At 41.5% G+C, this 15,673-nt stretch overlaps 1 protein-coding gene across 2 annotated transcripts; it reads left to right on the top strand.

Moving 5' to 3' along the window:
• Nucleotides 1–9,701: 9,701 nt before the first annotated feature.
• uts2r3 (urotensin-2 receptor 3) lies at nucleotides 9,702–14,535 on the top strand. 2 transcript variants are annotated; one of them, XM_076988489.1, is made up of 3 exons: nucleotides 9,702–9,745; nucleotides 9,876–9,957; nucleotides 11,679–14,535. In XM_076988489.1, the coding sequence occupies exon 3, from the start codon at nucleotides 11,822–11,824 to the stop codon at nucleotides 12,941–12,943; it is 1,122 nt and encodes a 373-aa protein (XP_076844604.1). In that variant the 5' UTR covers nucleotides 9,702–9,745; nucleotides 9,876–9,957; nucleotides 11,679–11,821; the 3' UTR covers nucleotides 12,944–14,535. The 2 variants fall into 2 exon arrangements, with proteins under 2 accessions (XP_076844604.1, XP_076844601.1); XM_076988486.1 differs by having other exon boundaries at nucleotides 9,704–9,761.
• The last annotated feature ends 1,138 nt before the right edge of the window (nucleotides 14,536–15,673 follow it).

Raw genomic sequence — 15,673 nt, 5'->3', positions numbered from 1 at the left:
AAATTATTGAGCAATCATTTTAAAGTCCAGTATGTCTTGTTCTGAATGTGACACACAGTGACACCACTAAGGTGTGTTTGTGTCATAGTTCTTGGCAGCCATGTTTTCAGCCTCTGGAGGCAACTGTGACCCACCCCTTGAAAAACGACAGACGTTTCACTGCTAGGCCAGAAACTGTATTTTGTCCTAAATACTGCTAATTGTACTTTCATTCAGGCAGAGTTTAGTTCTGGGTACTGTTTCACAATATCATTTACCTCCCCCAGTCAAGAGGACTTATTCAACATCTCTGATCACTTGCATTCAGTTCTGCAGAAATCAGACCCTGAACTGCTTATACACAACATCCAGATTTTATGGGGGGTAGGTGTTTATGTGCAGAGGCATGGCTTGTGAAATGCTGAGGTGGCTTGTAAGCTCGTGGAGAGATAATAGGAGTGAGATTAAGTGTTTGTTGCTTTGGTCTTAAACGTCTCTGGAACACAGTGAACAGCAGAAAGCACACCATCTACTGTCTGTGTCCTGGTGGGACTTATTCAGCATCTCCACTCACCAAGGACAACATTCCCCTGAAGAAATTTGTCATGCAAACCATGTGCCTTTACAGCCGGGTCAGATTGACTTGCTACTATCTCAGCCAGTGAATGAAATAATGCATTCATACTACAGCACGGATGGCACCAGTGCGAACTGTCCACCTCATTGGACAGAGAGGTCTGATCTCAGAGGTCCTCCTCACTTCAGACTTGGCTATGCCCTTCAAAATGTCTTTTAGCTTCATTGACTGACCAAACAAATCCCCCAGTTCATTTACCCACTCCAGGGCATTGTTAATGAACGATGTGACAGTACAGGCCTGCTGTGTGGTGAGATAAACTCAGTGTGCTGCATAAAAACATAGTGAGCAAGAGGTTACTGTTTCCTGATGATAAAATGGGCTCCATTATACATACCTGCCATACTGTGCTCCATTATACATACCTGCCATACTGGGCTCCATTATACATACCTGCCATATTGGGCTCCATTATACGTACCTGCCATATTGGGCTCCATTATACGTACCTGCCATATTGGGCTCCATTATACGTACCTGCCATATTGGGCTCCATTATACGTACCTGCCATATTGGGCTCCATTATACGTACCTGCCATATTGGGCTCCATTATACGTACCTGCCATATTGGGGGGCGGCATGGTGGTGTGGTGGTTAGCACTGTTGCCTCACAGCAAGGCGGTCTGGGTTCGATTCTCGGTCTGGGCTGCTCCGTGTGGAGTTTGCATGTTCTCCCTGTGCCTGCGTGGGTTTCCTCCGGGTACTCCGGTTTCCTCCCACAGTCCAAAGACATGCGTGTTAGGTTGATTGATCACTCTAAATTGCCTGTAGGTGTGAGTGTGTGTGTTGGCCATGCGGTGGACTGGCGACCTGCCCATGGTGTACCCTGCCTTCGCCTGGAGATGCTGGGATTGGCTCCAGCCCCCCCCCCCCCCCCGTGACCCTGACTAGTGGGGATTAAGCAGTTCAGATAATGGATGGATGGATGGATGCCATATTGGGCTCAATTATACATACCTGCCATATTGGGCTCCATTATACTTACCTGCAATATTGGTCTCCATAATACATACCTGCCATATTGGGCTCCATTATACTTACCTGCAATGTTGGTCTCCATTATATGTGTGTGTGTGTGTGTGTGTGTGTGTGTGTGTGTGTGATATTTTAGTATTGTTTTAATCTGACAAAAGTGTGTTTGTGTGGGGTGGGGGGGGTGGTTGTGTTTCGGCACTTTCAAACTGAACTTGTATTCTTGAACTCGAGTCAGTTACAGCCCCTGTTCAAGCTGTGTGTCATTCTTCACAAGTGTCGATTTTAAAGGACTGTAACAGGCCGCGTGATCTGCTGCTGATTGGCTGTCTGCTTTAAACCTGCGTAAATGACAAAAGAGACTGATTGTGATTGGTGGAAACCACTCTGCAGGCACAGGGAGAGAGAAGGGGAGAGAGTGAGAGCTACACAGCTGACTTGTGGTGGCAATAACCTGGAAATGCATCTGCATCTAACGTTGGAGGGCCGTTATACACTACTGACACCAGCATCTTACGTTGGAGGGCCGTTATACACTACTGACACCAGCATCTAACGTTGGAGGGCCGTTATACACTACTGACACCAGCATCTTACGTTGGAGGGCCGTTATACACTACTGACACCAGCATCTAACGTTGGAGGGCCGTTATACACTACTGACACCAGCATCTTACGTTGGAGGGCCGTTATACACTACTGACACCAGCATCTAACGTTGGAGGGCCGTTATACACTACTGACACCAGCATCTTACGTTGGAGGGACGTTATACACTACTGACACCAGCATCTAACGTTGGAGGGCCGTTATACACTACTGACACCAGCATCTTACGTTGGAGGGCCGTTATACACTACTGACACCAGCATCTAACGTTGGAGGGCCGTTATACACTACTGACACCAGCATCTAACGTTGGAGGGCCGTTATACACTACTGAAACCCAGCCCCGTCGACAGGGGGGGACAACCGGGTCTGTTGTCCCGGGCCCCAGGGCCAGGGGGGCCCATCAAAGAGCCCAGCAATTTATTTTTTATTTAAAGTCTATAATTTTTAAATAATCTTGAAATCTTTCATTAATATAAAATTCTGTACTCAAAATAAACTCAATGGCTAAAATATATGTTTTTTAACCTATCTGCATATTTTCCATTAAGTGCATACACCCCCGCATCCCACTGGAAAATGGTTTGATCCAGCACCGACCGTAACTGGCTGGTACCCGCACAACAGCGGGAAATACAGTGGTGGATAGTTAAAGTAAATACAGAAATCTGGAGCGCAGAAAAGAAAGGAAAACATTTACCTGACGAATTTTAATGTTGCATTGTGTTCCAGGTTTGAAAAGTGCTGGAATTTAGGCTAAAGTACTTGAAAATGCTTGAAAGTAACTACTTTGTTTCACAACAAATAGCTGTCTGACTGAACAGTTCTCGTGAAGACGTTAAGATTGGGCGTTTTGAAAATAAACAACCATTAAATAATGTGATAAAAAGCGAATTATTTCGAGTAAATGTATAAATATTTAACTCAATTAAGTTTAACGTGTTGGAAAATATTGAAATTGACCTTTAAAGTGAAGTACAAGTGCTTTAATTCCACATTATAAAGGTGTATGAACCCTGCAAACATGACTTTGTTCATTGCGCTGAAGCGCGTCGCGCGCGAAGTTACAAAAGTCAAGAGGTGCACGACCTCGCATGGACAGCGCGCGAGGCCCTCGCACACGGTCGGTGCCACTGCGATTACGTCATTTTCGCGCGAACCCTCGCACCGCTCGCGACGCGTCAAGTATATAACCAGTCAGCTGTCAGAAACAGCTTTGATGTGTGGCTATATTGTCAAATGACGAAATTCAAATGACGTGCGCCGGGGGGGGTGGGGGGTGGGGGGCACATTAGACATTCTTGTCCCGGGCCCTAGCAAGACTGTCAACGGGCCTGCTGAAACCAGCATCTTACGTTGGAGGGCCGTTATACACTACTGACACCAGCATCTAACGTACATATGAAAGTGGAACGTACCGATGGCATCGACATTTCGTTTTTAGACACTGGCATGTGGAAATGTGACACTTCACTTTGTGGAGGAACATCTGGCTGTAGGCTGCGTGTTCCTAGCACACTGATACTTACCTGAGCCACTAGACTGCTTTGTCAACACACACTAAGGCATTAACACGATAAATGTCCGTGTCAGGCACAAAAAGTAGAGAAATGTAAGTCATTTATAGGTGTCAGTAGCTAGTGGAAAGCTACTGGGTGTAACATCAAGACAATGTATGACTTTCACATCTTCATTAATCTCATAAAATATTTGTAAATATACAACTCTACAGGCACAATATAGACTCCCCTTAAAACACTTTGTGTCAGCATGTGTCTGTAAATTGGCACCTGTACATGTTGCTGGAATATTTACAGTCATTTGCAAAGATGTAACATCCATGATTAAGTTCAAGATCTTATTGATTTTCTGACAGTACATTTACAGCCTTTACATTGAACAAACTCCTGCACATTTTTTATTAAATATTGTTTTTTACACAAAATAAAAACAAACAAAAACACGATAAATATAAATTATACACTAAAACCTGTGAAAAGCCATTATTTTTAAGTTTGTTTTTTCAATTAGAAAGTCATCAAAACATAAAATTTATCTAGGGCCATTCAAACATTTTGATATCAGTGAACCACTACAAACTGATCCCCATGTTATAGCAACGTGACGTAAGATCCTAAGATTCTATGTTACTACTGCCTGTTACTACTGCCTCTCCAGCTCATGTACACCAGGATGCCTCTGGTGATTTCTTGTATATGATTGATTAGTCTATGATACGGAGTAGATATGTCACACCATCATATGTACGCCTTGTTGTGACAGATGATTTCTAAATCTAATGAAACCCTGCAGCCCTTAAAGCGATTGTATCTACATGTAAATCATTTTACATCAGTACACAAATGACAAGCCTTGTGACTTACTTTATAAATGAGATTGCACTAAATAAGCCAAAGAAAAGAAGACAGCATGTTGGTGAGTTGTAATATTGAGATGGCATCAAACCGCCAGTAGAGGACAGTGTGGTATATCGTTGTGAAACAGCTATTTTTGTAAGGAGCTTGAATCTGCAGACCATACACATATCTTCACAGTAGGCTGGTCCAGAAATGGACTTACATGCTTCTGAATGTAATGGAACCAGTATGACCTAATCAAGTTGTAAGTCATCATAGCTGATTATAAAGTTTGTACATAACCTACACAAATCCATAATGTAAGCAAAAATAGAAATAATACTGTTAGTCAAGTGTCATTTTTGTCAAGTGTCAACAACAGTCATTTGCCAAAGTGATTTAGCACGTTAGTGATAACACCATGCAGTGAAAGACGTGTACCTAAGGTAAATTTAAATAAAAAGCAAAAGTTACTAGAATTTTAAACTCAAAACAACACTACAGTCAGACAATACAGACATGCTCAGATGGCCTCGATTCCCAGAGAAATGGTGAAATTTGCAGATGTCCAGAGGACCAAAATTAAAGTTTTAAAGGTCTTCAGTAAATGTATTCAGATATTCAAAGTTAAACATAAAGCCTAGAGATATGTTTAATTTCAATTAGTAAATAAAATAAAATTAATTTTAATATCATTACCTTTTTTTTGTCAGTACACTAAAATGTAGAATATTCACCCCATTGACTCACCACATAGCTAACTGTTATACACGTAGTCAAAATCTGCTAAAGACAAAGTTAGGTCTGTATCTTTAGCTGTATTTTTTTTAGATTTACACGTTTAAATTTGCATGTAAATGCACAATTCTGACCTTTGACCTCTGGATAACCTCTGGCTTTTGATTTTGAGTATAATTTATTCAACCTTGATGACCTAATGTACAATTTCAGCTGGTCTATTACACATGCTCAGGTTTTTAGTCATGTTAATAACAGCATGACATACACTATACTCTCACTATACTCTAATTTCAGTCCTTCCAAAGTTGATTTTGCTGACATTACAGTGAGCTTATAGCCAGAGGTTAACTCTAGACCTGCGAATTGAAATTAGTGGGTTACAGCATGTGCCAAAGCTCCCAGTCACACAGTGTGCCAAAGGCCATATTGTTTCCATCTGGAGTAACCAGTCTCAGACAGAGCCAACCACACATTATTGAAAATGTTATTTCCTCTGTCAAAACGTCGAATTCTTCCACACAGGAAAACTATGCATGTGTTTAAGGCACTCTATGGTTTTGTCTGACCATTGATTTACTGTAGAAGGATTGATTTAAAATAATGATGGTATAATACCATAATGACAATACATTGAAGTCAAACATAAAATCAAAGACATATATATTGTCTTTTTTTTATTGTTGGTACTTAGTACAAGAGAAACAAACTTGATGTTGATGTTAAAAAAAGGCTTTAAGCCTTCAGATGGCTTTAAGTGGAACCATAGTGTCATATGTTCATTATAATAGGACTTAGGTCAAGGAAACTGACTTAATCTGGCAGAGTCCAACAATATAGACTCTACAGCCAGACACGGTGGATAGGCAATTCATCTTGGCCTTGATTATTTATCTAGAAAGGGAAACAGACCATTTGTTACATGTGAAACTGTCCGCCCATTTAATTAAATCTGCTGCTCAGATGTAGGCAAACAAGTAGGATATCTGTCAGCAGATAGTCAAATCCTTTAGAGAATTAATTAACATAATGTAGTTAAAGCACAAGGACACTGGCAAATTTAAGGGGACCATTGATGTTTATGGTGAGAGTCATAATTCTTCCAATAACCTGATCATTTCAGTCCTCTCTATAATGAAGAGCACTGAAATTCACAGAGTGTGCCCACTCAGGAACCCTACACCCATTGACCAGGACTGGACTTCCTTCAACAACAAAGGCTTTCTGTCATAGATGAGGACACATTGTGATGATCAGGTTATTCATAGATGAGGACACGCTGTGATGATCAGGTTATTCATAGATGAGGACACGCTGTGATGATCAGGTTATTCTGGAAAATTACTCGTTGTTTGCTTTCTTTTATTTGTAAAATGTTTACTCATGGTGATATTAATTTGAACTGAGTTGATATTAGTGCATTTATTTGGAATATTGCATTATTTTCAGTAAAATGGAGGGATAGAAAGTCATCAGTAATGTTCAGTGCTGTGTGAGTACAAAGACATGCTGATATGGTGAGCTATATCCCCTATAACCACTTAGATTATGTATAAAAAAGATTAACTATATTCCTTATAAGCACTGGTTAGTTACATTTCCTACAAGAAATAATTTAATATATTGCCTATAAAAAGATCATATATCTTATCTATATTTCCTATAAACTCATCTAAATACATTTTGATATATCAGTGTTTTTATGTTTTTGTGCCACTGTATCGCAAAGTACCACAAAAATAATCTCCCTCTCTCTCTCTCTCTCTCTCTTTCTCTCTCTCTCTCCTCTGCCTATTTTGGCAGGCCTGTGCCAGGTATTTGTTGAAATTCCACACACCCTGCAGTGAGAGGTATGTTCCCTGCTCTCGTCTCTGGCCTGGTGTCTGTCTCTGTCCATCTTATGTGTGCAAACACAGAGCACATGCCTGGGACATGCAAACCTCTGTCACTGGACCCTGGTTTGGCAAAGTGTGTCCACCTTTTCTAACAGGCCTATCCCAACATGTTGGTAGCAACTGTTTTACTGAGAAGACACATATAAACACACATACAAAACCATAGTATACACACACACACACACACAACCATAATGAGCTGAACATATCTAAACGTAAACAATATTTTGTGTGATCAGCTATTATAAAATTTTGTCATGCATATGCTGGGTTCTCCCCTCAGAAAGAGAGTTCTTCCAGTCTGGCCCGGTGTAGGAGCTGGTGAGAGAGCTGCATGTTCTTGGCCCAATGTAGGAGCTGGTGAGAGAGCTGCCTGTTCTTGGCCCAATGTAGGAGCTGGTGAGAGAGCTGCCTGTTCTTGGCCCAATGTAGGAGCTGGTGAGAGAGCTGCCTGTTCTTGGCCCAATGTAGGAGCTGGTGAGAGAGCTGCATGTTCTTGGCCCAATGTAGGAGCTGGTGAGAGAGCTGCCTGTTCTTGGCCCAATGTAGGAGCTGGTGAGAGAGCTGCCTGTTCTTGGCCCAATGTAGGAGCTGGTGAGAGAGCTGCATGTTCTTGGCCCAATGTAGGAGCTGGTGAGAGAGCTGCATGTTCTTGGCCCAATGTAGGAGCTGGTGAGAGAGCTGCATGTTCTTGGCCCGGTGTAGGAGCTGGTGAGAGAGCTGCATGTTCTTGGCCCAATGTAGGAGCTGGTGAGAGAGCTGCATGTTCTTGGCCCGGTGTAGGAGCTGGTGAGAGAGCTGCCTGTTTTTGGCCCGGTGTAGGAGCTGGTGAGAGAGCTGCATGTTCTTGGCCCGGTGTAGGAGCGTGGCTCCTGAAGCCCCTCGGGTGCTCTCTTTGCACTCCATGGGTTAGATGTCTTTGAGTGTTAGCGGTATTGGTGTTGAGTGCTGATGTACAGTAGAAGTGTGTTGGTGATGTGTGTGTTGGCCCAGAGATGTGTTGGATGTGCAGATATGTGTGTCTTGGCCATGAAACGCATGTGGTGTTTCTGTTCTGTGTGTGTATGTGTGTGTTGGCATGAGGACTGAAGCTGAAGTTGGTGTCAGTAGCTCATGAGGAGACAGAACTATAACTCTCTCTCTTTCTCTCTCTCTCTCTCTCTCTCTCTCTCTCTCTCTCTCTCTCTCTGGTCGGTGGCTTAGACACATGTTCCTTTCCACTGGACTGCCTTCATCGTATGAGTCATCCTCATTTTACAGGAAAGGGCATGTGTGTCCTGACCAGCTCATATGTGTTTAATAGATATGTTTGCTATTTCTGCATCGTACGTATACATCAAAGAAACAGAACAGCCTGAGTGTAATAGACTTTCATAATTAGAGCACTTTTCACATTTTATGAACATTACCCGTCTCACTAAAAAAAAGGTATGCTCACATGTAAACACAGTCACGCCTGAGGCCAAATATTGTATACAACCACACATTTGTATTTTAATTATATTTGTTACATTTGTAGTTGAATCATTTCAGTTGTGATATAAAGCAATGAAGCGCATTTTCCTTTAAGAACAAATAATACTCCCTGACAGACCTTTGAGTCCCTCATCTTCATCTGTTATATTTACCTCATCTTCATCATGAATACTTCTCTAGTTCTCAACTGCTTTTCTGCTTTATATTTTTCCTATTCTATTTTCAGGATTTTTGTATGATATGAACACAGCATGAATATTATATGAATATGAAGTAACGCCTGGAGTTTTGCAGAAGATGATAATGTCTTTTGCCACAGTTTTCAAACATTTCCTTTCCTTCATTGGCAATGTATTCCTGTATGGTCCTGAAGGACTATTATTTTGTGATGAAATTGTTTTGAAGGCTTGTGGTTTGGTTAGTAAGTATCAGGATATCAGAATATCATCCAGCATTTTTAAAGAATGATTAACCAATTCCAGTGGCTAAATATGGTCTCTGGTAGGCTAATGGATTTAAGTCACACGTATACTGTGATTAGTAGTGACATTTGAACACTCTAAAGTAGAACAGTTATGCGTATAAACTAAAGCAGGCACTCACATCCATATTTAGTCATCTTTCTCTTTTCTCATGAAGCAACAATTTCATTTTTTAGATTTTGTTTTTGGTGTCAGTAGAACCCTAATTAAGAAAATTCCTTATATAGATAAACTCTGCTAGAAGACCTTTACAAGTACTTTATTATGGTAAACTCAAATTCCTTAGGACCTTGCAAATGTGATTTTACTGTGTTCAGTTTATTGTGTTTTTACTAAAGCTGGTACAGCTGGTAAATTTGCCCGAAACAACAATTCAGCATACGCAGTCGGCTTTAACTCGCCAAATAATAAACCAGCATGTGAGACAGAACCTAAAATAATCGAAATGGTAGGCCGTGCCAGGTCGGCTGCAGTCAACTACATTGTCATCCCTGGTCTGTGTATTCATTAAGCGCCCCCCCCCCCCCCACTACCCCTCCTTCCTCCTCTGCGCTCGCGAACATCCACGAGTCAGAACTGCAGGCGCGAGGTTCGCAAGGTGAGCGCGATTAATCGTGAGTTCGAAGTTTTCTTAAGACATCTGAATCAATATTAAAATATCCTCAACTGGGCTATTCAATCGGATAAATCCGCAATTTTTTTTAATGGGGGAAAAATTTCGTCTTAAGGAAATTTGAGACCTCTCTGGTTTCCCTGGACAGACCAGCCTTCACTAATCGGAATATGACATTGTTGGCACTGTAGTCAATGGTAAGTAGAAATTTACTTTGGTTTGTTTAGTATGCAATATGTCGGTTTTTCATCCTAAGTGTCACAGTTGCGGCAAAGAAAAAGAGCAATGTAAGTCAAGTAAGTAAACCATTGGTGAGGACAAATTGCTTTCAATATCTTGCCTGTCATTTGACTGAAAACTAGATAATTGCTCTCCGTCATTTGTATATTCTAGTAACTAACTGAAGGGTTGCGCTATTAGACATAGTCATATTTACATACATAATCCTTCTATAGAGTATAGGCTTTACTAGAGCACGGTTAAAATACAGTTATGTAGTTTTACTAGACCACAGTTTATATACAGTTATTAAATCATTTTATTTTAAAGTGTAGCTAATTATTTAAAACTATTCCACAATTAAATCAGTTCAAGTTTTGTTAAAAAAGGAAAAGCAAAAACAAATAAAGAAAAAATGGGTTTTGCAGAAGCTACACAATGTTTAAGCAGCTTTTCATGACAGGTAGGTTAGTTCATATTTGTGGCTTTTATTGGATACATTATTTCGTTTCTCATAATATAGGCCCACAATAAAATAATTAAGTTTCATTATCCTTTAGGTACTCCAACTCTAAATCTCTTTGTGTAGACTAAAAACACTTTAACACCGCCCTAGTGTATATTTATTTACTTGCCTTGTGCTTTGAAATATTAAGCATATTATGCATAAATATTAAATATTAATATCGTCCGTCTGGTTGGAGATTAGCTCCACGTAGAGATACAGGAGGACACACCGTTCCGTGGCTCCAGTATAACCCCACGTGTGTGCTCCCTTCCACGGTAACTCTTAACCCCGCGTTTAGAGGGTCACCATGTGCCGTCTACACTCGCGTTTGATCTCCCCGCAGATAGTGTTACAACCTCCGCGATACAGAATAGACCGTGATAGGAGCCCCATAAGGAGCTACCGCCGAGGAATGCACAACTTAGAACACTGATAGGCTATTTACATTAAATTCATAGTGCTATTCATAATTCATAATTAAAGTAAAATTACATTAACGCATTACTAATGCGAGAACAGCTTATCTTGAGTTTATAACAATTTCAGTTCTAGAACTGATGAACGGTTTTCCAACATAACGTAAAAAACTCACATAACTAGCCAAACTACTGGGCTACGATTTCTTAAAAGTGAATAACGATGAAGTGGCGATTATCTGTTAAACTGTGAAGTCCCCCTAGTCCCCTTTCTTGCTGAAATCCGCATTTTGCGCAGGCAGAACGTCTTTAACTTACATAAATATATACTTACATATATATATATATATATATATATATATATATATATATATATATATATATATATATATATATATATATATATATGTAAACAAAATTAATCACAAATACAATTATTCAATCTTAAAGAAATACTGAAGACGTTAACACCGCTGTCAATTTTGTCAAACTGTCAACGTCAAAGTACCGGCAATTAAAGGACCTTACGCATATGATTATATAATTAGGCCAGTGTTTTCTGTGACATTGTAATTGACATTTTTGATACTATTTACTTTGTCTAATAATTATATCATGTCAGATTTTAATGTAAAATTTTAATAACATGTCTTTATATTTGTAGTTATTAAATGATTTAGAACTCATGCGTGCTGTGAGTGGTCTGGCTGTATTTTGATCTCTGATTTGCTGTTTTCCTCCACACACATCTCTCCCTCTTCTCACTTAAATGCAGAGGACTAACAGATCACCTTCTTTTTTCTGTGATGCTGTAACAATTCTTATGGCTGTCACCCCCAAACTCTTAGATTAACACTCAACATTTCACATTAACCTCTCAGCCAGTCACCTAACTGAAGCTTCTTGTGTTCATGCCAAATGGAGGTCTCACTCTCCACCTCTCCACCTTACACCAACGCCTTCCTCTCTAACATCTCCACCCCCTCCTCCTCCCCCTCAGTCTCTCCGTCCCCGAGTGTGGCCTCCACCGTCCTCTTCTGCTTCCTTCTCTCGCTCCTTTCCCTGCTCGGCATTCTGGGAAACCTTTACACACTGGGGCTTCTCATCCAACGCCGCAGGGGCCCAAGGAGGAGGCGCATAGCACTCAGCTGCTGTATGGCTCCCCTTTGTGTCCAGACCTCTTCCCCTTCCTCTGCCTCCTCTCCCTCCTCCTCCTCTTCCTCCCTTCACCTGCAGGTTCTCAGTCTGGCTTTAGCGGACCTGCTCTACCTCTCCACTGCTCCCTTCATCGTCTACGACAGCCTGGCGTCAGACTGGGCCTTCGGCGAGCTCGGCTGTCGCCTCCTGCTGAGTCTGGACCTGCTCACCATGCACGCCAGCATCTTCACCCTCACCGCCATGAGCCTGGACCGGTACCGTGCCGTGGCCCACCCGCTGGCCGCTTCCTCGGCCCCGTCCTCGGGGCTGCTCCGCGTGGCTCTGGCCTGGGGCTTCGCCCTGGCACTCAGCCTGCCCATGATGATCACGCTTCATCTGGAAGACGGAGACAACCAGGAAGGCAAGCTGTGCGTTCCGGCCTGGGACGAGATGAGCTCCAAAGCCTACCTGAGCGTACTGTTCTGCACCAGTATCCTGGGCCCAGGACTAGCCATCGGGGGTCTGTATGCAGCCCTGGGGAGGCTGTATTGGGTCTCTCAGACCCAGCCAGCCTGGGCCGGGGGAAGCTCTGCGTACCCGCCCCGGGCCCCTCGGCCCAAAGTCTTGCTTCTCATCCTGGGGATCGTGCTCACGTTCTGGGCCTGTTTCCTCCCGTTCTGGATCTGGCAACTGCTGCCGCTGTATCGACCGGACGTCCTACGCATGGTGCCTGTGGGCACCCAGGTCACAGTTAACCGTATACTGACGGGACTGACGTACGGGAATTCGTGTGTGAATCCGTTTTTCTACACGTTGCTGACTGGCAAACGGCAACGGACCAACAAGCAGATGACGGGCACAGCCGCTCCGCTCTGTCCAAAGAACAGCTCTGTCCCCCAGTAAAAGACACAACCTGTCCAAAGAACAGCTCTGTCCCCCAGTAAAAGACACAACCTGCCCAAAGAACAGCTCTGTCCCCCAGTAAAAGACACAACCTGCCCAAAGAACAGCTCTGTCCCCCAGTAAAAGACACAACCTGTCCAAAGAGCAGCTACGTCCCCCTTTGAGAAAACTTGTCCTTTCCATCTTCATGAATAAGCGCATTCTTTGTAGCTGTCAACTACAATGTATAATGCGTTTAAGATTTAAGCTTTATTGGTGCAGGCAAGTGTGAGACGTGGACTAATTCTACCACCCAGATGTTCTCTAAGGTTTTGATACAATGGTCTAAACATCACCGGGGAATCTGTTCAGCATTATCGATACTGCATGGAAATGTAAAAGCTGTTATGCATTTTTAAAGTAGCATTGCCTGTAATTGTCTAGGGGAAGAATGACCTTTCTTGCACACGTCTTAGCACCTTAGTGCAGAGGACATCTGTTTGAGGAGACACCAAAGACAACATAAAAGGTCAACACAAGTTTTGTCTTGGTCTGGAAGTTGCCCAGGGGGGGAATTTTCACTTTAGGTGTGAACAGTTAAAAAAAACCAAGTTGGTTTATTAGTTTAAATGAAGGGGGAACAACTTCATCTGAATTTAGCTTAAAGCTAAAGGACAATTCCCATTGGAATTTGCTCTTTGAAGAGGATAAATAACAGGCAGACACGTCTGTCAACTTTGCTAGGATAGATTTATGAGTGGATCAGCTACTCTATGACTCATCGTTTTAATTGGCATAAAGGTGTTTGGTTGCAATTACTACTAATTTGTCAGTTGACTTCCATTTCATTTCTATAGGTAAGTAGGAAAAGGCAGTGCGTTAATTTCCTATGCAGCTTTGACTTACTACATAATCAGAATTTTAATGTTTAATCTTTTCTGAAGTCTTTTCTTTGAATGAAGAGGTTTGTGCTTCAAAACGTATACATGTAAACCTTCAGAAATGTGGTTCTTTCATTTGAGAGCTGGATGCATTTTCTCAGAAGGCACCTTTGTGTTTTGCATTCAAACCCTGACACTTCAAAGCCTCCCACTTTGATCAGTTGTTTGCCTTTTATACTAGTGAGCTGCATTGTGATTTCGTTGTCTTTCCCCATGCATTGCTTTGCACGAAGCGTAATCAAAAGCATTTACATACATGCATTTGTGGTGCATATAATAATATATAAGCATGAATAAATATATACTTTATTCTGAAGTGGAGTGGTTCATGGTTATCAAGGTGATGGGATGACCTGACCTACCTGGTGGTGTAATCTTTTTTCTCTTCATTGATTTAAGTATCAAGACAAATGGAAACAAATTCTTATTAAAACCAACTGAGATTTTAATAAAGGCCAACCAAACCTTAAATGGTCACATTGAGCTTGTGAATTCCACTTTTTAACGCCAATATTTAATGTATGATAAAGTTATGTGTAAGATAGCGGAGTCTTGTGCGTGCATAACGGCTTTGGTGCATGAATGGTCGCCCTGTGACTGGTTGCCTTCAAAGTTCTCATACACATGAACAAATATATTTTGTTAGACAGAGTGGAGGTGTGTGTGTGTGTTACATGGGGAAACCAGGTCAGTAGTCCTTCTGAAAGCTCTCAGGGAGAATTTTACTAGGTCACTGAGGACATTGCACAGACTGTAAAATAGCAAAAAACTTTAGCAGTGGACGCTATACTGTAATGCATAACAGGAAGCAAGATAATGTTGAAGATAATGTTGAAAAAATTCAAGAAACTATGTAAAATAATTGACAGCTGTTGCAGACACCCAGTGCTGCTTGAAAGTTTGTGACCATCTCCAAAAGATTCCAGCTCCATTCAACTACTGGAAGACAAATAATGCACAAATCAGCACCGGCACTCATCAGTGGTGGTTCTAGACTATTTGAACTGGGGTTGCCAGTCTTGGACCAGTAGTTCTGTTGGAGGGACGGATCCCTTTACTTACCTTACCTAGCCAGCATTTCAGAAGCAAAAGTAAACATTCAGTATCAACATTTATTCATACAGTTTTCTGTTATAAAAAGATCAATAAATGATCACCATTCAGTGCTTTTACTTTACTGTTATTTGCTGTACAATATAATCAACTATCAAATATAGTAATAAATCAATTATCAATATTATTATTCTTGCAAACTTGCAATATTATTCTTCTTTGCAATATTATTCTTCTTTGTAAATCACCTAGCTGCGGAGTCAAATACAGCCTTAGAGTTTTGGGGAGACCTGAAGTGGCTTCATGCAAAGCAATATGCAGGGTGTTAACTGTTTAAATACTCAGGCCAGGGGTGGATATTGTACCAGTCCACCATAACTCCACCTCCTTGTGTTTTCTTTCAAGCAACCACAGACCTACAAATAGATACCTAAGAAATAGACTAACAGAGAGCTCTTCAACACCACAAACCTGATGGATCTTTAACCAGAGACTAAAACTCAGTTTCAGCCTCACTATGTGAATGTTCATCTGTCTCTCTGCTCTAATGTGTCTCTAAACTCGGAGTCTCCGACTGACCCTTTTTCCAATGTCACCTTTTCTCTTCATTTTTGGATAGAACTATAGAGCAAAAGAACAAGTGTCACACTACGATGGAATTTGTACGTTCGCCATATAGCTAGTTGGCTAGCTAGTTAGTTACATGCAGCTATAAAGTACTTCATATGCAACACGTTCTCAAAAACGCTAGCCTAGA

Source organism: Brachyhypopomus gauderio, unplaced genomic scaffold, assembly GCF_052324685.1.
Source record: "Brachyhypopomus gauderio isolate BG-103 unplaced genomic scaffold, BGAUD_0.2 sc62, whole genome shotgun sequence".
Classification (NCBI taxonomy): Eukaryota; Metazoa; Chordata; class Actinopteri; order Gymnotiformes; family Hypopomidae; genus Brachyhypopomus; species Brachyhypopomus gauderio.
The sequence above is the reverse complement of the archived record's forward strand: the minus strand, read 5'-3'. Positions and strand labels throughout refer to the sequence as shown.